The 26,962-nt window shown below is 40.8% G+C and overlaps 1 protein-coding gene across 1 annotated transcript in view; it reads left to right on the forward strand.

The window, feature by feature from the left end:
* LOC136361252 (plexin-B2-like) overlaps positions 1–26,962 on the forward strand; it is a 171,039-nt gene that overhangs the window by 124,218 nt on the left and 19,859 nt on the right. The window contains 10 exon segments of the mRNA XM_066319029.1: positions 25–197; positions 2,322–2,470; positions 5,403–5,511; positions 18,601–18,737; positions 19,383–19,550; positions 20,542–20,650; positions 22,337–22,564; positions 23,056–23,232; positions 23,681–23,820; positions 24,857–24,957. Coding sequence (XP_066175126.1) covers positions 25–197; positions 2,322–2,470; positions 5,403–5,511; positions 18,601–18,737; positions 19,383–19,550; positions 20,542–20,650; positions 22,337–22,564; positions 23,056–23,232; positions 23,681–23,820; positions 24,857–24,957 — 1,491 coding nt within the window.

Raw genomic sequence — 26,962 nt, forward strand, 5'->3', positions numbered from 1 at the left:
ATATGTTTGCCATTTATCTTTCAGTGACTCTGTACAACTGCTCCTACGGGCGAAGCGACTGCAGCTTGTGCCTTGCTGCCCGTCCTGAATATAAGTGTGTCTGGTGTGAAGAAGTTGGCAAGCCCAGCAAGTGTGTCTATGAAAAACTCTGTCACATTCCCCCCACAGACACGTGCCCTCCTCCAGAAATCACTCGTGTAAGATTGCTTTTTTTTCCTCTCCCTACCAGTGTAATAATTCTCAGGAGAAAGCAGCCAAGCAAGCTCATACTGAAAGGCAGGGGTTTTTTTGTGGTTTTTTTCCTGGGGTGTTAAGTAAGCCTCTAAAATAGCTGAAAGGAAATAATGTCAGTAGTGATGTGTGTGAGAGATTTGTAAAGACTCAAAATAAGAGACTGAATGGAGTCTTTGAGCCTCCTTGTTTTTCAAGCCTTGTCCTCACTCTATCAGAAGCTGGGGTTGCAGTGCATTAAAACACAGCATTTAATTCTTGCACTCTTAGCATTGATATTTTTCTCTCATAAAGTCCTTTCTACCTGAAATGAGTCTGTAAGAGAGGTTTGCTGTTCCTGGAACTACAAGTACATAACAAGCTCATTTACAGTGTTCAAGTTAGACATTTAAATAGTGTTTAATAATGGAGCAGATTGTTCCTGCATCACAAAATGTTTTCCAGGTGTCAGTGATATTTTTCACTCCAAGGTTGTAGGAACTGAATATAAGAAGTCAGAGAGGCCAAATGTGCACCCGACTTACTCTGCAATTGGAGCATTGCAGGGTCAGGGAAGATTGTTGTTCACATTGGTGGATCAGCAGCCAAAGAAAGTAAATCCATGTCCTTTTCAGAATCCTTTTCAGAAACAAGCCAAATGCTGCTTTTATGGGTGTAATTGTTGAGAAAAGAGTGATACGTGCTTCCAGTGGACAAATCTAAATTGCTGCAGCAGTGGTATCAGCACTTCATAACTCAGACACACTGAGAGAACACATCCCAGGCCATCACAAAATGTGCTAACTGTAGGACAGAGAGTGAGAGTTGTAACAGGGATGTTCCACTCACTCAAAACTGTGTCCGAAACCTGTGGCTCAGACTGGTAGAGACCCTGCATCCCTGGAGAGTGCAGTTGGAGGTGCAGTGTGCCTGCTGGCAATACCCTGGGGAAGGTTGGCCATGGGGGTAAATCTAAGAGCAAATGGCTGTTCAACTCTTGAAGTTTGCCAAGGAAGGTAAATACCCTAGAAGCTCGACTGAATGTGTGGAGGAGAACACTTGTGTAATATCTGTGCCCAGGTAAACATGATTTGAGGAAAAAAGAAAAGTAAGAAAAGAAGTATTTTCACCTGGGACACTGTTCCTACATTATTGTGGATTAGCAAAAGATACTAAAATATAATAGACTTTCAGACCTTCAATTAGCTTTAGATATGAACACAACATGTGGAAAGAGCTAGACAAACAGTTGAGTTATTTTTCAGCTAGTTTGTTTAGGGGTTCAGTGCAAACGGGCAGCCAGCAGAGGCAGCCACATCACTGTGCTCACACTTGCTGAGATCTGAGAGACTGATTTTGATGGAGCAAGCATTGAAATGCAACCTCACTCTTCTTGATGGCAAACTTGCAGCCCTCCAAAGCTGAAGATCTGAAAAGGTCGTGCTGGAGGTGCTCCAAGCATTAGGTAGGAAAGCAGCTTAGCCTCCCAATGAATATTCTGAATTGAAGTGCCTGTTAGGGCCATGTTTCAGTCTGTGCACTCCACTGCAACTGCATGATCTTCTGTATCCTCATTTTATTTGCAAATTACTCAATTAGCACCAGCCCATGCTGCAGCACCCTACCATGAGATGCAGTGAGGAAAATCAAGGGACTGGAGGAACTTTTGAAGACACTATGTGGGGCAGCACAGTGTGTTAGGAAGGTGCACTGCTTTGCTGTAAACTTAAAGGGATGAAATCACAACAACAAAATGCTGGAAACGCTCCATGGAAGGACTGTGAGAAGAGTGCAATCCATTTGCTTTTAAAAATCACAGTACTTCAGTGGAGGAAGCAAACTTAAAACAGAATAAACACCCAGCAAGTGTTTTGTACATAACAGCCTGCCACAGGAGACATGAAGTCTTCAGGTGCTGAATGCTAGTTCTGAGCTAACAGATGATTAATTAACATTTAAAAGTTGCATAGCATGTTTTTTTTGTTTGTCTTACAAGAAACATCTGCATTTCAAATGTTGGTAAGTCAAAGTAACTTTAAATAATATAGAAGGGCAGTGCAGTCACTGTACTATTTAATTTTGCTTTTTTTTCCCGTCCTTTATGCAAACAGATTGAGCCAAAAACTGGACCACTAAGTGGTGGAATTCTTCTGACCATAATGGGATCTAATTTGGGAATAAAGGCAGAAGATGTAAAAAGTATAACAGTGGCAGACAAGGAATGCCTTTTTAAAGAGGAGTTCTACTCTGTTTCCACAAGGTAATTGATGGATGCTTTTCACAAGATTTTAGAAGAAAAAAAGGAACCTCTGTGCATTTTCAAGAAAAGATGATCTTCTTGTGGTTACAAAATGTTACCATTTGAAGAAAGAACTATTGCTGTGATATACTTGCAATATTTCAGAGTAACATGTATGACTCTTTATTTAGAATTGTTATAGATCATAATACAGCAACAAATTTACAATGGTGTAATTTACAACCACCATCCTGCTCCCGATTGAAATTTTCTCCTTACTTGATTGAAAAGCTTTCATGAACTAGTGCTGTATCAAGACTGCTTTTAAATTAAAAGCATTCTATATGTGCATCTAGTCATTAAAACTGTGTTAAGTCTGAACCACAGTGAAGCCAAGCATACAAGATTTATGGGAAAGTAGGCAAAACAAGGGGAAACTTAAATCTATTTAGTCCAGCCACAGAGTTTCTTGCCTGGGGACAGGGAGGGAGTCAGAGCTTTAGTTGTAGATGACTAAGTTTCATCTCCAAGCCAACAAGTCCACGGATGTTGAGTTGCCTAAGCAGGTTGGTAAATGTTTGGTGGATTACTTGTCACACTCTTAAGCAGCGCCAAAAGTTAAAACAGAATGCCTAAATTCTTCCAGGTAGGTATCTAGTTGTTTACTACAGAGATTATATCAAGCTTCCAGTTTCAAGAGGGAAATTCACTTTTGATATTAGCTGATGAAAAGCATAGCAGGAAGCTTCAGTAGTAATATTGAGAGTAATGACATATTTTAGGCAGCGTGATTTTTCTTTCCTTCACTTTGGAAAGCTGCAATTGAAACCTTGACTTTCTTTCCCTTCCTGTAATTTAAAGTGTAACACAGTAACTTTTTGCTATTCCTGTGGCATGTTTTGAAACTGGCTATGAAGATACCTAAGTGGATTTTTTTTTAGCTTTTGAAAAATATTTAGCTGTAGTCAATGTGTGAATCAGGCATTTAGAAGCTTCCCAGCCCTCTAAGACTGAAGAAGGTAAAGAATAGCTGTTTATTTCTTACTGCTTCTCAATTTTATTGCCATCACTCCTGCATTTACATGTACTTCCAATCAGTCATCTTTCCCCATTCCTTATTTTCTGTGTTTGTAAAAGCTGCACTGAATTGCAACATAGCCTTACAAGTATTTCCCCATCCTCTTGGCTTTTTCTAAAGCTTTTTGATATTTTTAAATACATGGAAAGGAGCCAGAACTGAGATGACTGGTTCCTTGTATCATAGCAACATTACTGGTTTCCTCAGTTCTGGCAGTGTAGTAATGGGTGAGAACAAATGCAACTTGCATCACGTCATTTATCAACAAATTTGTGGGTTTTGAAGGATGTTCCCGATTAGGGAAGCCTTAAAAAAGAAGCTGTCAAAACCTTCAAATAGATATCTTTAATTTTCTGTGATTGTCTTCCTCTGTTCTTTTGTTTTATGATTACCTTTTTTATATGAAATTTAATTTTAAAATAATACAAAGTGCCTTGTCTTGCTCCCCTATCCTTCTGCAGTTAAAAGCCAGTCTTTTTAGAAGACACTGGCTCCCATGCACAGCAAGATTTAAGACACTTAAGGGTGATTTAATCGTTGGCCTTCCAGAAGTCATTCTTTGGAGTTTTCCATTAGTAATGTGGGGGCAGGGAGGCAATGCCAGCGCTGGGGAGGGGAAGGAACTTTTCCAATTCAAATCCCTGCTCTGATGGCTCCCCCCCAGCCCCCAGCCCTGGGCCCCTGGCTGCTTTCTTTCCTTAGCTTGACATATGGTCAAAATTCCTCCAAAGGCACTGTTTCCTCTTTCTGCCTGACATGAAGATACAACTTCCAAGAATACAGTAGAGAGATGATGAGGAACAGGCTCAGGCAGCCATACACATGCCAGGACATGCAAGAATTCAGAGAATTTTGTCCATTTGCCAGTACCCAGGAGAAAAAAAAAAAAAAAAAAGTCTGGAGTGATCTGCAGAGCAACTTGACAATCCTTTTATTATAAGTCCTGATTGAAGTACATTATACCCAGTAATTTGGAGTCGTTGAAGGGGTTTTCTTGCTGCTTTGGGTTTGGTTTTTTTTTAAGCAGTCATGCATTGCTTAAGGAAGAATAGCAATAATCCTGGAGGGAAAGAGTGACAGAAATGATCCTCAGGGTGTGGCCTATAGGAAACTGTCTGAGCAGGCTGGGAGTACTAAGACACCTCCTTACCTAACTGCATTATCAGCTCTCCATTAAGCATTTGTCCCAGTTTTCAAGTGTGTCAAATCCTTATTGCCTTTTCATGCTTTCATTCTGTGGTTTACCTGTTTGAAATAAAAATTTAAACATCCTAGCTATCACTCAGTAGCACTGTTAGTTCTGAGGCAGCATTTTCTTGGCCAGTGTTCCTTGACCTCTCATTTTTGCATGTGTTATCTGTGAATTTATTTTCAGAGAACAGTAATTCTGAAGGGATTTTGATCATAGGTGTGAAAAGGTTTGAAGCTGAAAGGTAGAAGGATGCAAAACAAAACTATCAGTTGTTAAAACACAAAAAAAAAAAATAAGATAGCTGATGGTTTGATCAAGGAGGTGGTGGGGTGCTTCGTGGGTTTGGGTTTTTTGAACATTACAAAGTCCACTGTAAATCTTGTGTCGGGTTGCAGAGGTTCAAATGACTTATGGGCTGAATTTGAGTCTTCTGCAGAAGGCACTTTAGCAGACTGCTAAATAGCTGTGTACAGTGCTCAGGTTTCAGGTTTACCAGCCTTTAGATAGATGAGTAAACTATTCTTGGGTGGTTTTGCTGGGACTCTGAGGCAGCACTGGATTACACAGTCTGGGATAAAGCAAAGTTGGTGCTCTTGCTGGCAGTGTGTGTGGTAGCTCCCATACATTGCAATGCTATTGCAGCTGTTACTGCTGACAGATAAGCTTACATTCTTTCCTTTTAGGATTGTGTGTGAGGTTGGACCAATGGATGAACCACAACAAGGTCAAATTGAAGTTAACATCAATGGAAAATTCGGTAAATCACCAAGTGAAGTGCTGTTTACATACCAGGTAAATTTCAGACCTGTTTTGTTCTTTGTGTGTGACATAAGTTAAAGTTAAGCACAGAATTGGTTGTGGTTGTCTTACTGCTTCATCAATAGCACTGTCATTGAGAAATATTAGAAAACAATTCCAGGATTTCTATATACAAAAGGTGTCCCAAAAATCAGTTCTGATCAACAGATTGAGAGTTTCAAAACGGGATGATGTTGTTTGCCATCCAAGTTAAAAAGATGTGGTAGAAAAGCAACTGGAATAAACTCATTCACTAGTGACATCATGTCTCTTAAGTATCATTATTAAACAAAAAAAGTCAGCACTGCAAAAAATTTGGTATTCTCTAGATACATGGAGCACTATTTTAATCACGATATTTAGTCTAGGCAATTTTCTTAATTAGAAGAATGGATGCAGAGCAGCTGAAGAATAAGTAATGAAGATACATTAATTTCTTTAATAATTTATTTCATTCAAAAGTATGGCATGCAGAGCCACAGACAGCGTGATGTGTGTTCATATTACTTATGTGCTTTGTTTTCAGTGTGACTGTGAAAGAGAATTTCATTTCTGTGTTAATTGCTTTGCTCTAAACGTGGCCCTAGCTTATAGCTGGTCTAGCCTCTGGTTTTAGCAGCAAGTAGCTTTATCTGTTTCTATGAGGTCTTCAAATTTTATAGGTTCATGTGATAGTTGAGAGGTTTAAATATCAGTCCCCATACTGATACTTAAAATTACACCTATAAACTATAAAACTATAAAACATAACTTGTGTGTTAGGGTTTTATCTTCTCCCTTATTTAAACTTCTGTCTCATTAATTCTTGATGACTTGTGAGAAGTAAAGGAAAGGAGTCTGCAATGGAATAAGTCAAGAATGGCATTTAACTGAGAAGATGATATTCTTGTTCACACAAAACAGGCCAGAAGTGGGTTTCTGTAATTTCCAAGCAAATAGTGCAGGTGTTTTCTGCTGCAAGAAACACCTGCCCTGTTTGCTTGAATATGTCATTTGTTCCTCTGTGGAAATGCAGGTTATGATCTAAAACAGAGAACAATAATAGACTCTCCAATGTGTATGTTTGTGGTCTCTAGGACAGAGACTATGGCAGTAAGACCTACATAGGATTTTGACATGAATCTGTTGGGTGTGTTCTGCACCACCTCTCCTATCCTTCTGTACATAAAGATTTTTCCCATGATTTTTTTGGAAAGCACATGAAGTTACTATGGACTGAAATGTTACCTGAGCCCATGTAGGCTTTGAAGCCTGTCTTTGGACTTATTTTGGTGAGATTCTCTTCTCAGCCCATCTGAGAGGGACATAAGGAGCCACTGCTTCTGGCCACTTCAGGGAAAGATTCTTAGTTGCCTATCAATAAGAATTAGCTGTGCACAAGCATCAGCTAGCTGAATGTTTTCCTGCAAGTCCAAGATTCCCTGTGTGTCAATCTCTGCCTGCATTGGGGTTACTGAAAAATCAGATGCCTAAACCAACTGCTGATAAAGAGCATTTTTATTTACTGCAAAAATCTTTCCATGTATTTACAATATGGAAAGCATTGACAAATAATACAATTCACCGCTTAAAACTGAAGATATTGGTTTCTAGTTTCATTTCTCTTTATTCCACAAGAAAATGAAGCCAGCTTTGGACTGTGGTAGGGCTGAAGTCAGTATGGGATGTCACCTCTACAAGTGTGACACGAATGCTTTGGCATGAGAACAGACAATCAGAGCAGACAGTTGCACCAGCTAATGTTGGCTGAAAAGCTGCAGTCTTGTTTTGGTGCTTTTTTCAGACAGTTCTTTGGTGACTTCTTTCAGCAGACATGCAAAATCTGTGCTTTGTGTAAAACCTCCTCTACTCAGTGTATACAAAGGAAAGAAAATAATCTTCTTTCCAGGAACCCTCCTAAAATAATTTTTCTCTTATGTTCTTTCCCTGTTTCTTTGGCACATGGGGTGGTTACCCTTCTGTTGGAAACTACTACTGTTTTTACTGTGAGCTCTGACCAATTGAAGCAGAACAGCTTCATCTTTAACAGTGACTGTTCTAAATGCAGTTCTCACTGATGTGCTCTCACATGCAGTGTTGGCATGACAGGGCAGAAGTGCACAAGGAGACACTGGAGATGTCCATCCCGGTGTGTCTGTGTACACCAGAGGACCACCACACACCCCCACTGTCTCAACCTTGTACATGTGATTGGTATCTGCCACCAAAAGCACTTAGACTGGGCATAAGAAAGAATTTTGTACATTATGAGAGTGGTGAGCCACTAAAAGAAATTACCCAGAAAAGCTGTATCTGCCCCATTATTGGAACTGTTCAAGGCAGGTTGGATGGGGCTTTGAGCAGCCTGATCTAGGGAAAGGTGTCCCTGCCCACGTGTGGGACTAGGTGAGCATTGAAGGTCCCTTCCATTTCAAACCATGCAGTGATTCTATAAGCAGTACTACATCTACATTTGGCTCTTGTTGATACCAGTCTGAACAGTGTGATTTATTTTTAAAGGTGCATTGATAAGATTCAATAGTCATAACAACGTGGGGCTCAGATTCATGCTTCTTTCCTGTCTGCCAGCACAGAGCATTTCAGAACTGACAATGTTCAAGACTGATAATGGGCAAGACTTTCATGAAATGGGTCAAAAATCCAGTTAAAAGGGAAGCCGTGATTTCAATTTAAAATTATTTCTGAACAAACATGCCTCGCTCCACGAATGTCTGTGCTGTACAGTAAATAGCTGTATTTACTGCACAACAGGAGAAGAAAGCTTTATGTCTCCCTACCCATTACAATTTCTCTCTCCAGCCTGAGTTCAGTTCAAGTACAGTCCCAGTGAAATTAAATTCTGATAACCCAGTCATCCTCTGCTGACATTTCTATTGTTTCACTATAAGCAGGCTCAGGCAATAACCTTTCTCCTGTTTAGTGAAATAGAAATGAACTTATGCTAGATTTTAATATCCAGCTATGCAGTGCATCTGGAGCACTGACAGCTTGGCTGGTCTCTGAGCAGGTGGAGCAGTAACATGGCTAAAGGCCAGTCCTGCTTTTTCATTTGTTGTTAACTTTATCAGATTTGCTTGTTACTATGGCAATGAGGAGCAGTGTCAAAGGAAGGAGTTAAGCTGTTCTAAGTTGCCCAGCTTTGCTTGTATGATCCCATAGAAGTGCTGGTTCTTTTCTCAGAACACCTTTTCTTTAGACTGAAGGCACCAGGACAAAAGCTTGCAGCTGGTTCTGCCATCTCCAGCATTCATTTGTTGGCTGTGCAGGTTAAAATGATTATATGGTTTCAGAAAGCTCAAAGAAATCTAAGATGGGGAAATTAGAGGTGGAACTTTGCAGAAGTTTAGGAACTTGGAAAAAATTGCTTCTTTTAAACCAGGATGTGTGTTTACTTAAAGGAGATAACCAAAAAGAGGAAGGGAGGATAAATTAGAACAACACTATTGTTGTTGATAAATTAGAACAACACTAAGAAATATGAACAACACTATTCACCATACTGGAAGTTTGAATGTGAAATGAAGCCCAGTTACATTTAACAAGGAGCACTCTTCCACCTTAATCTACCCCCAAACTTGCAGTTTCCTCTTACCTGCATCCATCCTCCACTTTGCTTCTTGATGCAATTGCACTGGGAGCTCTCACCAGATCAGTGCCTCAAGGCTTTCGTGGAGGGTTTCAGCTCATTCCTTGATTTTTCTCTGAGTAGTTGCCTCTATACATTCATTTCACAGTCCAGCTGGGGGCTTTGGGTGGGGGTTTTTCGTGGGGAAAATTACATGTTTGTTGCCATTATGATTGATGCTGATAAACCACACATCCACACAAGTCTGGAATTGCATCCAGAGGTCCTTATTTTATTCTTAAGTCCCACAGTACATCTTATTTGTGTGTCAGTGCTCATGGGGGACAGGAGAACTCCTGGATACCTGAGAGTGTCAGTGAAGTTGGCCCTTATTCATGTGGCTATTAGTTTTAACTCTGTATCATCTGAGCCATGCATTTAAATACGTGTTTCACCATCATGATTCTGCTCAAGAGCTGCCAGTAAACGCTGGATGTGTGATAGTGCAGACTTTCCAGCCATGCATCCTTCCATTCCTCCATCAAACCCGTCAGAAAAGCTCTGTGGTCTTTTTAGAAAATCATGTGGTGTCTGCCTGGGCACCTGGAGCATTTGATCAGCTTACCTGGTGTAAGGTTGGCACAAAGCAGCCCCAGAAAGGCAGGGCTCAGCTCATCTCTCTGCTGTTGCAGAAAGCCAGGAGCTGACCTGTGTTATGGATGCTGTGCTGAGGTGAGCCAGTGGGTCAGGTCAGCCAGTGCTGTGAACACCAGGCTGCCAAGAATGCCCAGGGGAAATTCTCTGGATGAATATCCTGTGAGTGGGCGGCTTGGCTGAGGAAACAAGGAACAGGCTCCCCTGAGTCTGAGGAAGGAGGGAACTTGAGGGGGAAAGAACAGATCATAATGGCTTGAGTTCCCCGTTCAGAGGTTTAATTTAGCTCCTGTGGTTACCTTTATAGTCCATGAAATGACATTTTGACCTCCAAGAAGCTGGCTGGTGTCTACAGCACTTCATAGGCTATGCCTTTTTTTTTTTTTTTTTTTTTTTTTTTGTACATAATATGCAAAAGATGGCAGAATAATTTGGCTTTCAGAGTGAGGCAGATAATTTTGGTAAAAAATTACTTCTTCAAGTGCCAGACCTTTCTGCAGCTGGGACCAGGATGAGGAGAGGGAAGAGTTACTTGTGAAGCAAAAGTGAATGCAATAAAGGCAAAGCAACAACATGGCCCATACATTTGTGAAAATCTCATCCACATCTGTGTGCACTTGGGAGCAGCATCCCTGTTCTCTGCTTGTGTGGAAGCACAAGAGCCCATTCCTGCCTATGAAGAAGTGCACTTGCATCAAAGGCAAAGCCCCAAATGGAGGTCAGTGTCTACAGGAGCCAGCAGAAGGGAGCTTAGCAGCCATTTGCTGCCCATCCTGTCCATTTGAACACCTCCATCTGCTGCTGGCTTCCCCTTGTGCTGCAGCTGCCATTTCTCACAGCATCACGGAGACATGCTCTGACACCATCCCCTTTTCCCTTCCCAGTTGTGTCTCTGCTTGTGATCTGGCACAGTGGGGTTTTTCCAGCATCTCCCTCTGAAGCATAGACTTCAGATCCAAGGTTTCTGTGCATCTCTGTTAGGTTCCCCTCCTCTGTTGCTGTCCAACTGTTTTTGAATTTCTGGCCTCTCTCGTGATCCAACAGTAGCCTCTTTGGTGGTTTGTTGTTTCTCTCCTTGATTTTCTGCATTAGGGAAGGATAAAGGGCAACGAGTTTTATCTCAGTGGTGTAGTTCATGGGCTAGGAACTGCTTACCACAGATGGATACCACAGTAGACAGTATTCCTTATTTACAGAGTCACGTCCAGGAATTCTTCTGGGAAAAGGAAACTTTGTGTGGATGAGGTTGTGCTCGATGGATGGGAAAGAATTGGAATGGATAAAGAGGACATGCAGAAGTTTGGTGATGCTCCATGGGTGTGCACTCCTCTTGTTCTTGGGAGAGTGTGCAAGGCACCAGGAGTGAGCTGGCTGGACATGACAGTGCAAACCAGGAAAGCTGCAGAGCAAACAAAATGAGTGGAAAAACACATGAATCAGTCAGGAAAATCCAATCCCTGATGCAAGATGGGTAGCAAAAAAACAGGCTGGGGATATGGCTCTCTTTTATACCTCCATATCTTTAATTGCAAAGAAAAGTGTGAAAAAGCAGGAAACAAAACAAAATAGGAATAGCCCCACTGCTAACCAGGTAAAAGATGAGCTTTGATTTGATACCAGGAGACCACAGAGATCTAAAGTGCTAGGAGCTCTCTCAGAGAATTTCCAGACTACAAATGGTTGGGATTTTTTTACTAAAATAGAAGTAAAAATATGAAGAAATAAGATGTCACCTTCCTAACTCTGCAGAAAGACTAATTGCTACTCATAAAATATTAAAGATTTGAAAGTTCATTCTAGATTAATAAATAGGATGAAAAATGTAAGAGCTAAATGTGAATGCTTAGAGCATCTACAGTAGCTATGTAAGAGCAGCAGCCATGTACACTGCTAATAAGCAAGTTCATGTCTAAATGTGATTATAAGTGGAACAGACATGGAGATAATTTACCCTCTAGCACACAGAAAGCATGAAACTGCAGTGAAAAATATATCTGCATTTCTGTGAACAGATTTTTAGGTGAGGGGCAAAAGATACACACAAAGCAAGCAAAGAAGGGATTTCTGGCTGTGATGAAGAAAACAGGACACTGGAAAATGGTCTGAAGGTGAAGTCATATATATATATTTGGGTCAGCTGGAGCTTTTTTGTCAATATTTTCCTTTGGGTTTCTTCCCACTACTTCTGTGCTGATGAAGCAAGGATAAGACAGTGGCACACAGGAATATAAATGCCACACCAGGTATTGCATTGGTATTACAAGGAGAATAAATGAATTTGCTACTAAACACGCTTGCATGATTTGAACATTAGGTAGCAAAAGCAATGTACAAGGGTTGTTGTCTCACTGCTTGGAGCAGATAACTAACCACTGCTTTCAGGTGAATCACAGCAACAGGATGGGTACTAACCACAGGTGTAAAAGCACAAGAGGTAACCTATTTATACATTATAATCCTTCCAACAAGGATAATAGCCTTGTGGTTATCAAAGCATTGGGAAAACTATTACCAGTTCAGGAATACTTTCCAGCAGTCTGGTACAAGATGGAAAGGGTCACAGGTGGATTTTGAGATCTTTAACTCAGCATTATTGCATCTAGGTAGGATTGAAGGAAGATTTATATATAAAGTATGTAAAGTGCTCAAATTGCAAACAGGCTACATTCTGGTTGGACCTACGAACAAGAAATCCTGTTCTGATCAAATAATGTTTTCAGGATAAATCACGCAGTAGGGGAACAAGTTACACCTGGTAACAAGTTTGGCTAAATGATGATTGAAGATCACTCCCAACTGAACCATTGTGTTGAATTTTTATTCTGAACAGCATAGCTGTGGATTTGGCACAGGTTTTATCAAAACTGCAAACCCACTTTCTGCAAACACGTGGCATGATCGTGAGAACGAAATGCAGTGGGGAGTCCTGGTGGCACAAAGTCCCTCTGCTGGGAGGTGGCTTACCAGACTCTTCAAAAACCAGGCCACTGAACAGCTAACAGACATTGGAACAGGCTTTTTCAATCTAGACTATCAAAAAGCCCTCATGACAAGGTAGCCTGTTATTGCAGGAAATATTTATGCTCAAACATTAAACTACCTGGAAGACATGAACAATATTTTCCTCGTGACAAAAGAAGTATAGACCTGAAAAAAAAACATTCCTCTATTTCAAGCAAAATAAAAAAAACTGAAATATGTTTGAATGATTTTCTACACTTAAAAGAATTATAAAACAAGGGTTAAATCATCATTTGCAGGGTTGTTTAAATTTTACAGTGTCCATGAGAAATGAAGTACTGCCAGGTCCTCACAAGGGCTGATGTTTTCCAGAAGAATTTTTACAGGACTGCTACAAATTCCATACAGGATACATTATCAAATGTTCTGCTTAACATCATAATTGCACTGAGCACTGCAGTGTGATGTTACAGAAAGTGTGAGTTCCCCCGAGTGTCTCCTGATGGAGCCAACAAAGATCTCAAGGTGCAGAGGGCTGAAAAAGAAAGGAAGGTATTTATCATGACAGCAGGTGTACTTCTGATTCAGACACTGAAATGACAAAAGGGCAGAAAGAAGGAGAGAAGAAATCCTTGAGGGGATTTGGAAAAAAATAGCATCACTGATCCTGCAGCACTTGAGGTTGGAGGCTTATCAGTCCCATTTGTAATAGTTGAACATTCAGGTTGAGTTCACTTTAAAGGGCTCTTGGTAAAAGCAGCACTTTTATTATCCCTCAGACAAGGTTTGCACTGGCAGATTTACTGTCTGCCCCTTGCTTTCCTCTGCAAGGAGAAGGAATCTCGTGTAGGACTTTGGTAGGTGGCTGTGGGTCAGGTGCAGCTTTGCCAGGCTGCAGATGATAAGATGAGACTAGACCTGGCACCTTCCAAGGGTCTGGATGTGTCTGAATGGTGAGAGCCATGGGGAGGTAACACACTTCATGTTGAAGTCTTTTTTCACCACTGATGGCACTTTTTCAAATTAACTTGGCATTCAGCAAAGTATCATTCTCCTCCTGATCCTATCTACCTAATTGCATTTTTTTTCTACTTTTTTTTCTTTATTGGTACTCTTAAGAAGACTGCCAGGTGGGCCAATGGAGCTTTGTTCTTTGAGCCATCCAGGAATATTTTAGAGGAGCAGTAAAACTTATTCATAGCACATTGGTTTTGCAATAAAATGATTATTAAAATTGCTGAAATTCTTGAGAATTTATTTCAGCCGCTTATTTTTTCTGGCAGGTCCTTAAGAGGAAGGGAAAGAGGGAAAATATGAAACAGAAAATAGCAAGTTCAAATTAATCAAATAATATTCCTTCCAAGTTTACTGTAACAAAGTGTTAGCAGTCATGCTGAAGAATTCCTCTGCACACAAAGCATCGTTCAGCTTCTCCTTATTAGATCATCTTTATGAGGCATCCACATTATTTGTTCCCTGGAGAGCTCCTGGCATTTGCAGAATTACTTTAAATGTGTTAAATATGAAGATTTTGAATTAAGTGCTTTTAAAATAGTCCTTTGACAGACAGCAAAAGATCAGCAATTAAAGATGAAATAAGGGTTAGCCATAACCACTCCACCTCCTCTTTGACTGCCCCCTGTGTTAGTTCCCAGAGTGGTCCTTGGCCCCAGTGTTCCATTCACCTGAAGTGCAATGAGATGTTTCTGCACAAAGGATGCACGAGGGGTGAGTGGTGACTTCTCTCTGGTGTAGCTGAGCTTTAAATTCCAAGAGGTGGAGTCTAAGAAAAAAGAGAAAAAAAACCCGTTTCTGTGGAAAACAGAACAGATACTTCTCTCACTTCCCCTTGCAGCTGTGTTTTTTCAGAGATTTGCTAGCTGGCTGCTTCTACATCCCTATTCCCAGGGAGAAAAATGCCAGCCACCACTAACAGGTCCCCCCAAAGAAAATGGTGCTGAGTGATTTGACTTCAAATTCGTACCTCACTCTGCATTTTCTGATTGTTGGCAACACAGACAGCTGAACCCTGCCAAAGGGACCCATCAGGTAACCCAGCAGAGCTGTAACCAGGCAATTATTTCCCACTTTTGCTAAGAGGAAGGAATATGACTGCCCAGCTGAAGTTCCTAGCAAGTTCCTTTCATTCATGCTGAGGTTATAGAGAATAGTGTGTGTAATGCTTCAAAATCTTTTTTTCTTTCCTTAGTCTATGTTTAAAGGCTTGCTTTAAGTGGTTTCTAGTTCAGTTTTCTTCCTAAGCCTGTCCTTGGAGCTTAGCCTTCCAGTGGAGGTAGTATTTAGGGAAAAGACTACAGATTTTAAGCAGATTTTCTCAGATGTTCAGGGAGAAAGAATTTGTCTACACTGCTTTTATTAGTGATTCTTGAGGAATACTTTGATCTGAAAGCTCTCCTAAGCATACTATGCAGCTAATCATTACTGTGGATAATGCAGAAGTCCAGCATGGTTAACAATTTATATCAATTAGGATTTAATTTGAGCTTAATGAAAGGTATGGTTTTCTGTCCATGTGGTAAGGTTATGCTTTAAGTATTTGACCCATTTTTATAAACCGTTTATTAACTGTGTGTTTCATATACAGTTTTCATTGTAATCTTTTTAACAACGAAATTCTGTTATAAAAAAAAGCACAAATGAGTTTTTTTTCCTATAAAGTGCATATCTAGACTTATTCTAATTTAAACTTCAAATGTGATTTTTATAACTGACCCCCTAAAACTTTTGATTTACCCTGGTGTGTCTTGTTTCAATCTCACTCAAATCACAAGCAATTAAATTGAAATATGAGGATTCACAGACAGGGTTATATAGATCTAAATGAGCTTTCAAAATGCTTTAAAATTACTTTGAGTGACTTCCCTCTATAAAATCTTGTAACCTGAGTGATGTATTAAATTAAAGCTAAATCAAAGGTTAGTGCATGAGAGCAGTCATATGCTCACTCTTGAGGAGTGAAGGGTTTACAAACAGATTTCTCTCGGGGAAGAAAAGCAATTGACACCCAATTAGTTAAAGCATATTCCTAAAGCTCAATGACTCGAGAGCAAATTACAGTTGTCATTGTGGATTTGTGAAGTCTGCTGAACCATGATGCATTCCTTCAGAGGGAAGTTGCTTAGACATGAAAGTATAAAAAAGGCAGAGCACGTAAGAGTTCTCCATGCTTCTATAACAGCTGAGCTTCAATAAAACAAATTTTTAAAGTAACCATGAAGTCAGTTGGATGCAGTTTTATGGATTCCTGCTGCTTGTTAAAAACCTGTTGATGACTCACCGAGCTTTGAACTGAAATGTGATATATCAACCCCTGCAATTGGTGGGCCCTCGGTTTTGTGTCTGTAAGCTGTCACAGACATGGTCTATGCCTGAGCAAAATGATGTGAGAGAAAGGGGTTTGCTGCATGACTAGGAAGAGGTGGGCATGTTGCTCTCTGTCTCTGAGAAGGGCTTTTCTTCCTTCAAGTGGAAGATCAGTGCTGTGTAATAGTGATCAAAGAAACCCTCATCAGCAAGGGAAGTTGTCGACCTTCTTTCCTTTGTCCTTACCTCCATGTGCTTCGTATGAAATAGCCCCAAGCCTGGGCTTTATTATCACTCAACCATTTTAGCAAGATTATGCAAGAGAAGGAGAACAGCTGTCATTTACAAATATACATGAGTCTGGGAAATAGGCTTATTATTTTTTTGACTCATTTAAGAAAAGGCTGTGTTTTAATATGGTGAAGCAGTAACAGTTGTACATCAGAAAAGGCATCACCTATTCACAGCCTCTCTTAAGGCCTTGAATCTGGTATGCTTCAGCAGACACAGGATCAGGTTCTCTCATAGCAATGCCCCAGCCTCATGAACCAGCCACACAGAGACCTGGCATTGTCACTGTGTGCAGCACCCATGGCAGCTGCCTGCCCAGGGCATGGTGTGCCTGCCCAGGGCACTGTGCTGCCTGCCCAGGACACAGTGCTGCCTGCCCAGGGCACAGTGCTGCCTGCCCAGAACCATGGTGTCCCTGCCCAGGACACAGTGCTGCCTGCCCAGGACACAGTGCTGCCTGCCCAGGGCACTGTGCTGCCTGCCCAGGACACAGTGCTGCCTGCCCAGAACCATGGTGTCCCTGCCCAGGACACAGTGCTGCCTGCCCAGGGCACTGTGCTGCCTGCCCAGGACACTGTGCTGCCTGCCCAGAACCATGGTGTCCCTGCCCAGGACACAGTGCTGCCTGCCCAGGGCACTGTGCTGCCTGCCCAGGACACTGTGCTGCCTGCCCAGGGCACAATGCTCCCTGCCCAGGGCATGGTGTCCCTGCCCAGGGCACTGTGCTGCCTGCCCAGGGCACAATGCTCCCTGCCCAGGGACATGGTGTGCCTGCCCAGGGCACAATGCTCCCTGCCCAGGGACATGGTGTCCCTGCCCAGGGCATGGTGTCCCTGCCCACGGCACTGTGCTGCCTGCCCAGGACATGGTGTCCCTGCCCAGGGCACAATGCTCCCTGCCCAGGGCACAATGCTCCCTGCCCAGGGCACAGTGCTGCCTGCCCAGGGCATGGTGTCCCTGCCCAGAACCATGGTGTGCCTGCCCAGGGCACTGTGCTGCCTGCCCAGAACCATGGTGTGCCTGCCCAGGGCACAATGCTCCCTGCCCAGGACCATGGTGTGCCTGCCCAGGGCACAATGCTCCCTGCCCAGGACCATGGTGTCCCTGCCCAGGACCATGGTGTCCCTGCCCAGGGCACTGTGCTGCCTGCCCAGAACCATGGTGTCCCTGCCCAGGACACGGTGTCCCTGCCCTGGACCATGGTGTCCCTGCCCAGGGCATGATGTGCCTGCCCAGGACATGGTGTCCCTGCCCAGGACATGGTGTCCCTGCCCAGGACACGGTGTCCCTGCAGCCCCAGCAGCTGTGGCCCCATGGGCACGGGGGCTGTGGCACGTCTGCAGGCGTGCTGAGCCATGGGGACAGCAGGCAGTGTCACCCAGAGCCGGCTGGAGCCCACAGCACGTGGCTTGCTCAGCTTCAGTCATCCTCTTGATGCAGCAGCTCGAGTGTGGTCCTGAATAAGGATGCTTTTCTCAACTGGAAGCAGAAACTACTTAGCGACAAAGTAATTAAATCACGCTGCTCATGAAAAGCCCTCACTGTTAATTTACAGTATTTGTTGGAGCTCCCAGAATACCATCATTGAAAGAAAGACTGAATTGAGAACAAAAGGAGGGAACTTCTTGAGAGATTTAAATATAATAGAAATTTTATAACAATTTGAAGCTTGTCTGCTTGATTTAATCAGTTTTAAGGAACCCAATCCAAGGTTCTAGGTACATTAGGACAATTTGAGCATTTTCTGATTTTCTCTCTTTGCAACTTTGTTGCTCAACAAGAGGTTAATAGTTTTGCCACAGATATTGAGAGCCTTATGAGATAAAGGGAAGTTTTATATTCCTTCTGGTTTTGTCCAAGTTTTAAAAACCTTGTTCTTTTTCTCCTGTAGCTGACACAGAATATAGGAAAGGGTAAGGAAAGATGAAGGTAGACTCAGCCATAAAGAAAAGAGAAATCTTAAAATAAGTATGAAACCAGGAAATCCAACAGGAAGCTCTCACAAACTTAATGGCAGCTAAGTCTACATTTTGTGATAGGGAATTGAAACTTGTATAAAGCCTCATAAAATACAATAAAGAAAGAAAGGGCATTCACATTATCTGTTACTTCTTTCAACATGAATAATAAAAAGTTTTGTTTTATTTTAGAAAATTTGTCTGTCATTGCTATAATTTTATTCTTTTTCAAGCAGTAATATTAAACTTGTATCACCTCTTAAACTAAATAATATTGGTATGAATTTTATATTCATTTTATCACTTAGTTTGACCATCTTCTCTTTGCAGGAACCTCGTCCTTCTCAAATAAGACCCGAAAGTGGTCCACAAGCAGGAGGAACCAAACTTACCATCTCTGGTATAAATCTGGCCACTGGTTCCAAGAAGGATGTTCAAGTTTCAGTTGGCAGCCAGCCTTGCAATGTGTATGTAACAATACAGAGCTGTGTCCTAAAAAGCACCAACCTTTTCTGCCCTTTATCAATTAAACAAATCCATTTTCTGTATCTTTATGAGTCCTCCCATGCAATGGAGTTCTGTAACATTCAGACAGAAACTCACTCAGAGGCTTCAGTGGAAGGAGCAGCTATAAAAACACCTTAAGTGGGAGAATTTAGATGTCCAAAGATTTCTCCACTTTCTCTACTAGACTGGCTGCTTCAAACCCACCCATGCTTTCACTCAGCATGTCCTCAGTGGTTCTGTATAAAGTATTAATTTTCTAGTCTCCCATGCTTTGTTCTCCTCCCTTCTTTTTCCTTTTATTAATTGCTGCCCTGGTCTTCTTCTCAAAAAAAAAAGAAAAAAAAAAAAAAGGGAAGGACACTAAGTGTGCTGACATTGCATTGTCCCTGTGTTTGTTCACTCTTTGTTATATCCTGTATCTCTTTATTTGAAAAGCTTAAGTGATCTGACAAGTGCTATCTCCTTTATAACTACTTGGCACCCAGCAAAAACAGAGCCCTGGTTTTGTTGTTCTGGTGTATACAGTAAAAGAATACAAAACTCCATAATGTCAGTAACAGAAGATGTTTCCTCTTTTTTTTCTTTTTTGTTTCCTTTCAATCTAGTACTGAATTTGGAGATGAGATTGTCTGCATTACAGGACGCAATAACAAGGTTGAAGCTGTTCTAGTCACAATGAACTATGGGGGCACGAGAATCACTGTACCACAGCCATTTACATACAGTGAGAATCCTACTGTCACCAAATTCCTGCCAGTAAATAGCTTCAGCAGGTAATGAAATGTTTGTTAACTTTGTTCACAGCTGGTTTAAAATATCTGGAATATGTAATAAAAATATTAAATATAGGAATTTTCGGAATGAACTCCTGTACTCTCTCAATGCACACATTTAGGAATGTAGAGTTTGTGGTCCTAACTGCAACTGATGTTTGAAAGTATTCTGTTTACTTGCAAATTTTCATCCCTTTTCAAAGGCCAATGTAAAAAATGTAACATCATGATCTGGCAAACAGAACATTAAAAACAAATTTGGCTGTGACTTCTCTTGGAGATATTAGTACCTGTCTCCTTGAATATTGAGTAATAACTTGTATAAAATAGGATTTGTTTTTAATGTTTCCTTTTCATTTTTGGTTGGGTGACTTTGGGGCCTGGAATTTTTCTTTGGTAGATCAATAGTGATTTACCCCATGAAATTTAAATGACTTTTTTTTCTTCTATATAAACTAAAGCCTATTTTTATGGATTGCTTTGAGGTTTACTATCCCTCTAAATCCGTGTCACTTCAATGACTTTAATTCCCAGTGGCAACTTGGATTCATTCTTCTCCTTATGTGAATGTATTATTTTTTAAACAATCTGCTGCAAATAAAAAGGAATAGAGAAGCCAGGTCCCTACAGACCTGTGGCAAATACACTCTCACCTTTGTCTCTATGTGTGTATTGTGGGCAAAGTGATTTTAATAATAACATTGGAGAAATAAAGCACACAAAGATTGGCATCAATGTGCAGCCAAAAATCCTGGCAAAGCAATTTGTACTTTTTTTTTCAATTCTGCTGTTTTAAATAGAGTTTTGACATTGGTTTTTTAAATGCTTTCATCATCAACACTTTAAGAAAAGTCCTTTTTGTCAGATATCTAATTGTCATGTAGGCATACACAGGTTATTTTCAGTGGAAGCAATAGCAGAGCAGGATGAAGCAGTGTATAGCTGTGGTAGTCTGCAATGACTTGACTTCATTTTTGATTCTGCCTTGCAGTGGAGGGAGAAATATTACAGTAACTGGAACTGGTTTTGAGCTCATCCAGACTTTCTCAGTGGTGGTATATGCAGAGCGGCCAGAAGCAGGGAGGATGAATCAAAAAAAGGTAATTTTCTTTCTTTTTCCACCAAAGGCATAACACTGGATGCACAACATATAATCTGTTCAAAAAGGGCAGATAAACTTTCCCACTGGACTTCACTGGGCTTGGACTGAAATAAAGTTTGAACCCTGAGTCTCTTCAGGGTTTTCCTGTGGAAGAAGATCTTGACTTTCCTACCACCTTGCCTTACATTCTACTTTGCAATCTTCTGCTTTAAAATTAATTTCATTCAATATGGATAAAGATAAAAGCTGTATTTCAGAATTTGGAAGTGTTTGTTTTTTCTTTGTCTTTCTCCTTCTTCTCCCCCTGCAAGCATTAGCAATTTGCCTGAAGCAGGATCTAAATCTAGACAGTGCAGACTACTCAGCTTTGCACAGTCAGTGTCTTTTATTTCCTCACATCTCAATGAACCAAGTCTTCTCTCTTGTTTCATGCATATTCCACCTGTAAAAAGTTCACCAGAAAGTTACAAAAAGTTGTGAAAATAAACATTAAAAAAACCCTTCTTGCATCTGCTGTTAAGAAGAACTTACATTACCAAATAGTCTCAATTTCCCCTCTTCTAGTGAAGATCACAATTTAATGACATCATTTAGACCTAAAAGTGATCTCCCAGTACGAACATTACAAGACACTTTCTAAGGCTGACTCTTTAGTGTAAGACTGTCTTGTGATCCATAAAGAGTCAGTAATGTGCATGTTTGGTATTATATGCATGATTCAACTTTTAGAGTATGCCAAAGCCAGCTGGATTGGGGTCCATTAGAACCCTATCCCTAAAGATTTTTAAAAAGGAAAACTGCTCACATAAACTTTAAAAGGTAATTATCTTGATAATCTTGACTCCCAGGACAATCTGAAAGTCTATTTAGCTTCTTGACAATGTTTATCAACATTTCTTACACCTCCTCTTAGGTATACACAACCTGTTAGCTTGAGTCAGCAATACCTATAGCACACATTCTCCATTAAGGCTTTGCAGGTCACTCAGCTTTTCTAATCTTTTGGTTTGCTTTCACTTACACAACAACAGCAGAAACGTTGGGGAGAAGCTATCAGGTTGTACTGAGTCATGAAGTGGGAAACAGAGATGGTGACGGAATAAATATTGAGGGCTCCTGTTAGGGTCGTTGCCTGTGGTTGATGTTACTGAATGACTCAAAGTGTCAGGGTAAAAACATTTGTTGACTTGGGGATGGAGGATGGGTGAACTGAGTTGTTACCTTGGGTAGTTGAGTGAAACTAGTAAATTTTATTCTAAAATTTCACTTAATAATTGTATTGAAGTTCAGGGAGCCATTATGTGGTGTAAGCAGAAAAGAATTGACCCAAGCTACTCAAAGGTACAGAAGATGATCAGGATTAAGGGTGATGTGTTAACTTCCTAATCTGAGAGGAACTTGATGGCATCAGCCCAGTGGTAAAGGGCCATAGAAATTGGAGGCAATGGAAACTGCTAGAATATAGTGAATCAATGATTTATTCCCATCAACAAATTTATTTCAATTTCTTTTTCAAAAATACTTTTTTTTTTCATAGTAAAAGAAGTATTGGTATTTCTGCTGTATGGAGAGGGTATAAATTCAGTGGTTTTATTTCTATGATCTAAAGTTATCAACAGTTATGTACAGAAAGGAATCTGACTCGAAAATGTGCATATTCTTCTTCTTGTCTTGTTTCTTACAGTTTCATGGAATGGTTGTTACAAGACTTAATGAAACCACGGTGGTTTTTTCTTCCCCACCAATACTGGAAGACCCAGAAAACTATAACATTACCACTGTTATTCTAATGGATCATTATCAATTGGTTGTAAAAAATGAGAGCCACTCCTTTGCCTACGTTGCAGACCCAACTTTTGAAAACTTCACCGATGGCATCAAAAAACAAGTCAACAAACTTATTAATGCAAAGGTAAATTTGTCAGAAGTTGGTGCTTGCTCATTTTGTCCTTGAAGCATGTATGGAATTTTTCCATTCCTCTGCCAAATCCTTAACAGATGTTTGGTGTCATACCTCAAATTCTTGGTAGAGTCCCTTACCTCTGCTAGATGATGAACACTGACAGCTCCCCTTTCCTCCGCACACGTTTCTCAGAGAGAGTTCCTCTCTTTTTAGCCCTGCTTTGGGTTTACTGAGGATGCCCCCTCCTGCTGAGTCTGGCATTTGCATCTGGAGATGCCCTCTTTCAATAGAGAACTCTCACAGGACCTGGAAGGGACATCTCATCTCAACCAGGAAAGGAGGGAGAGGAATCACCTAATTCCCCATCCCTCTGCTGTTCTGTAGCCCGCAGTGCAAATCGTATCTCCTTCTACAAGTGATCCAAACGGGAAGCTGCAATTCAGGATTTCTTGTCCCCCAAGACTTTGTGATGATAACTCAGCCTTTTCTTTTCTGTCTAGGGCAGTAACCTGAACAAAGCCATGACGATAGATGAGGCCCAGGCTTTTGTGGGTGATGAGCCTTGCAATATAAAGACTCTAACTGAGACGGACTTGTACTGTGAGCCACCAGAAGTACAGCCTCAACCAAAGAAAAGGCAGAAGAGGGACACCATCAATAACCTTCCTGAATTCATTGTACGTTACCTTTTCTGTAGAGTTTCGTTTGGTGTATCAATAACACTGTTACAGTGCCTCTTGGCTGAAGTCATTTGTTCTCCAAAGTTGTTGTAGTACTGTGAAGAAACTCTCTGCAGTTCTTTCTGCCTACTGCATAAAAGGTGTCACACGTAAAGAGCAGTCTCAAGGCTGCCAAATGCCTTCTACCTTCATTATATAGAGATGTAGAACTCTAGCCTGACAGACTGGGGATTTTTCTTCCTCAGCTGAGCAAAATTAAATTGCTTCATGGAATAAAGTGCTAGTGACCCAAATTCAGTTTAAAATATTCAGAAGTATTTCCTTTGTTGGCAGTTTGAGCTAGAAATTCACTTGTGAAAATTACTAAGAATTTAGAGTGCAACTGAGAAGTGGACCACCTTACGTTTGCACTTGTTGAGATAAATATCTGTTTTTATCTAATTAGGTAAAATTTGGACTCCGGGAATGGATCCTTGGAAGGGTGGAATATGATAACCGTGTGACTGATATCCCACTGAATCTTATTTTGCCACTGGTACTTATTCCTATGATAGTAATCATTGGCATTTCTATCATCTGTTACAGGTAAGTTCTTCTAATTAGGTGGGTTTGTTTCCCTAAAGCTTTCAAGGTACTACCTGATTGTTTTCAGCTCAGTCCACAGAAACTATCTTCATCTTTTTTATGAGCTGCAGAGTTAAGAAAAGGAGTTGCAGCTGGAGATATGTATGAGCACCAATTTATTCCTCTCACATATGCCAAATTCCTTGGTGTCAGTCAGCCCAGTCCCTCCTTTATATATAAACATGATTGCTCCCAGGCTTCCCAAGCAAACAGTTGCAGACTGAGCTGCACACATACCCTTTTGAAATGGCAGCTGAAGTGGCACTCATGAAGGTGATAACTTACTCTTTATAAATATCCATTACCATTTTTGCTTCCTCAGTCAGCGCTGCAGGTCTGAGCTGGATGGCTTTGACTAAGGGCTCGTTTTTATCCTTCCAGCTACATTACCCACACACAAACTTCATGATTAATGTCGGAATTCATGCTTCATAAAGGGCCAGAATATATGTCCATATTTCACTTAAAACCTATTTAGTCCAATTTTAAGGTTAGTAATGAGGGCCTCATACTGTGCCTCAGGAAGGAGTGGATTTCACTCTTCTGGTGCATATCAGCAGAGCTGAAGCACGTGCTGTACAGTCCTTGGGAACCTCCATCAAACCTCCTGAGTTTGATCCCAGACACACTCCTGGGTGGATTACAGCCAGTACAGGACACATTGCAAGTAATCCTTGTTCAGGGCATACAAACTGAGTTCCTGTACTTGATATGTGATTGAAAGCATTCGTAGCTACATCTTACTGGATTTTAAATTACTGACCCAAGTGTGCTTTGAGGCAACCAGCCTGTGATAGTGCCAAGCTGCTTTACGTGGAATGAAGATTTCAGCCACTGTTGCTGTTTTTCTCCTCCATCCTCTTTTTGCTGTATTTAAAAAAAAAATCAAAGCCATGACAATTTCTTCTGGTCTTCGGGCTTTTCTCTCAGAGCTGTTACAAATTCTTTGCTTTTGCATTTTGTAACTTTGTAAAAATCTTACTTCTGTTCCATACAGGCGCAAGAGCCAACAAGCAGAACGAGAGTACGAAAAAATAAAATCACAACTTGAAGGCCTGGAGGAGAGTGTCAGAGACCGGTGCAAGAAGGAATTCACAGGTATTACAGATATTTGCTCTGCTGTGGGTCCTCTTCAGCAATCAAGACATGCTGGAGGAATGGTGCTAGCTCACTAAAACTGTCTTCTGGGAATAAATAATCAATATATCTTAGTAGTCTTCATTACTGACATTGACATAGAAGAGATATTTTGCTATTATGTATGAGAGAAGTAAATAAAATAAAATAGGTAGCTGAGGCTATTAAAAGAAATTTATTCTTTTAGTCTAAGGAAAGAACAGAGTTAGAAACTAGGAGTAGAAACTGATTGAGATTGGGGTTACTTATATCCATTAATGTGATTGGCCATTTAACACAAAGATAAGAAAGTTTTATAGTGACTAACAGTGCACTTAATATTTAGCACAATGACTGTGTGTGCAATGTATGCACATTAAAAACTCTTTTTCAGGGCTGAGCTGCAAAATTTATTTGTAGCCACCAGCATAGAAAGCATTTGGTAAGCTCACAGGAAAAAATAGCATTTTACCCTGTTCACTCTGGGAAAATCTTAAGCTTGATTAGAGGAGCTAGCTAGTTGTTCTGTGTAAATGTAGAAGCATCATCCCAGGGAAGGCAGCAGGATGTGTGAAGGCTCAGCATTTTTACATGTTGAACATTGCAATGCTTAAATTAGGCCTCTGAGTGCAAACATTGCAAATATTGGCCTAAATGATTACCATGAAATGTCACCTCATTATCTGAATTATACTTGCTGTTGGATCGTGTTGAAATAATCTCTATTAAAAAAATACCCACATGCTTTATTGCTAAAGAGAAAAAGCTATTTCATATTGACAGTGACTAAAAAGCAAGATTGAATAAAACAGCAATTTCAGGTTAGAGTTTGACATTAATTTAAGAAGCTCAGGGTATCTCAGAGATTTCAGCCATGCTGGAAGCTTCCTTCAGTCTTGTTTTCTCTGGCATTTCTGGGACAGGATGTTCTTTACTTGTACCAGATTGCTTTCTCTGGAAAACCAACTCCTTCCAGGTTCTGGACACAAACTAGAAGCAAATGTTAGAATCAATCCCAAATGGGCTTCATTTCAAACTGCATTTTGAACTGTGAGAGGATCCATCAAGGTTCTCTCTCCACCTCTCCCAGGGCACTTCATACTCATTTGTGAAAGAAGGTAGATTTTTTCTCTTGCTGGGGCAAGAGTCCAGTTACATATTTCTACCTGTTGGGTTGATTCTTTCGTCTCTGTTCCACAAAGTACAAACACTGGGGGAGTGGAATGCATGTCCAAGGAGTAATAATCCAGCTCCTAAAGTAAATCCACCTAGACTTACAGTTAAATGAAACACTGAAGTCAAAACACATTCTGGTTCCATACAGTGAAGCTGTAATTCCAACAGCACAACGTGCAAACTCACTAAAATACACAGGAACAAAGATAGCCAAGGAAAAGGACAGCAGGAAGGAAGTATTAATACCACACAGAGGGAAACCAGAAGATTCTTCATCCCTCAGCTTTGATGAATGCTATAAAATAAAGGGGCAAATGAATGAATAAGAGCAATAAAACTCCTGAGACGATAGGTCACTATATTAATTAACATGGTCCTCCAGTCAATCAGCAATATTGGGTAATTGGAAAGCCTTCAGCTAGAGTAGCTGCTCCAAAGGATAATTCTCTAATTTTTGTCCCCTTTAAAAACTTCAGGCTTTTGAGTCCCACAGAAATATTTCCATCCATTTCAGTGAGTCATTTAACCTTCCTCCTTTCTGCCATCCCCTCCTTTCCTATTAAATTAGCTTGCTTTACACTTGAAACCTCTCTTTCCTGGATTGCTGTGTTTTTAAAAGAACTTTCTGCACTGACTAGACTCAGAGGATATAGAATATGGATTGGGAAAAAAAGAAAAATAAAACCAAACTGAAAAATATTGCATTATCTTTTTCTAGCTCTGTACTGTAATCCTACATTCATCTGTATGAACTCACACAGATGCTGTAAAGGCCCTTTTACAGACAGGCAACAAGGAAACCATCAGTGCT

This window comes from Sylvia atricapilla, chromosome 5 (genome assembly GCF_009819655.1).
Source record: "Sylvia atricapilla isolate bSylAtr1 chromosome 5, bSylAtr1.pri, whole genome shotgun sequence".
Lineage (NCBI taxonomy): Eukaryota > Metazoa > Chordata > Aves > Passeriformes > Sylviidae > Sylvia > Sylvia atricapilla.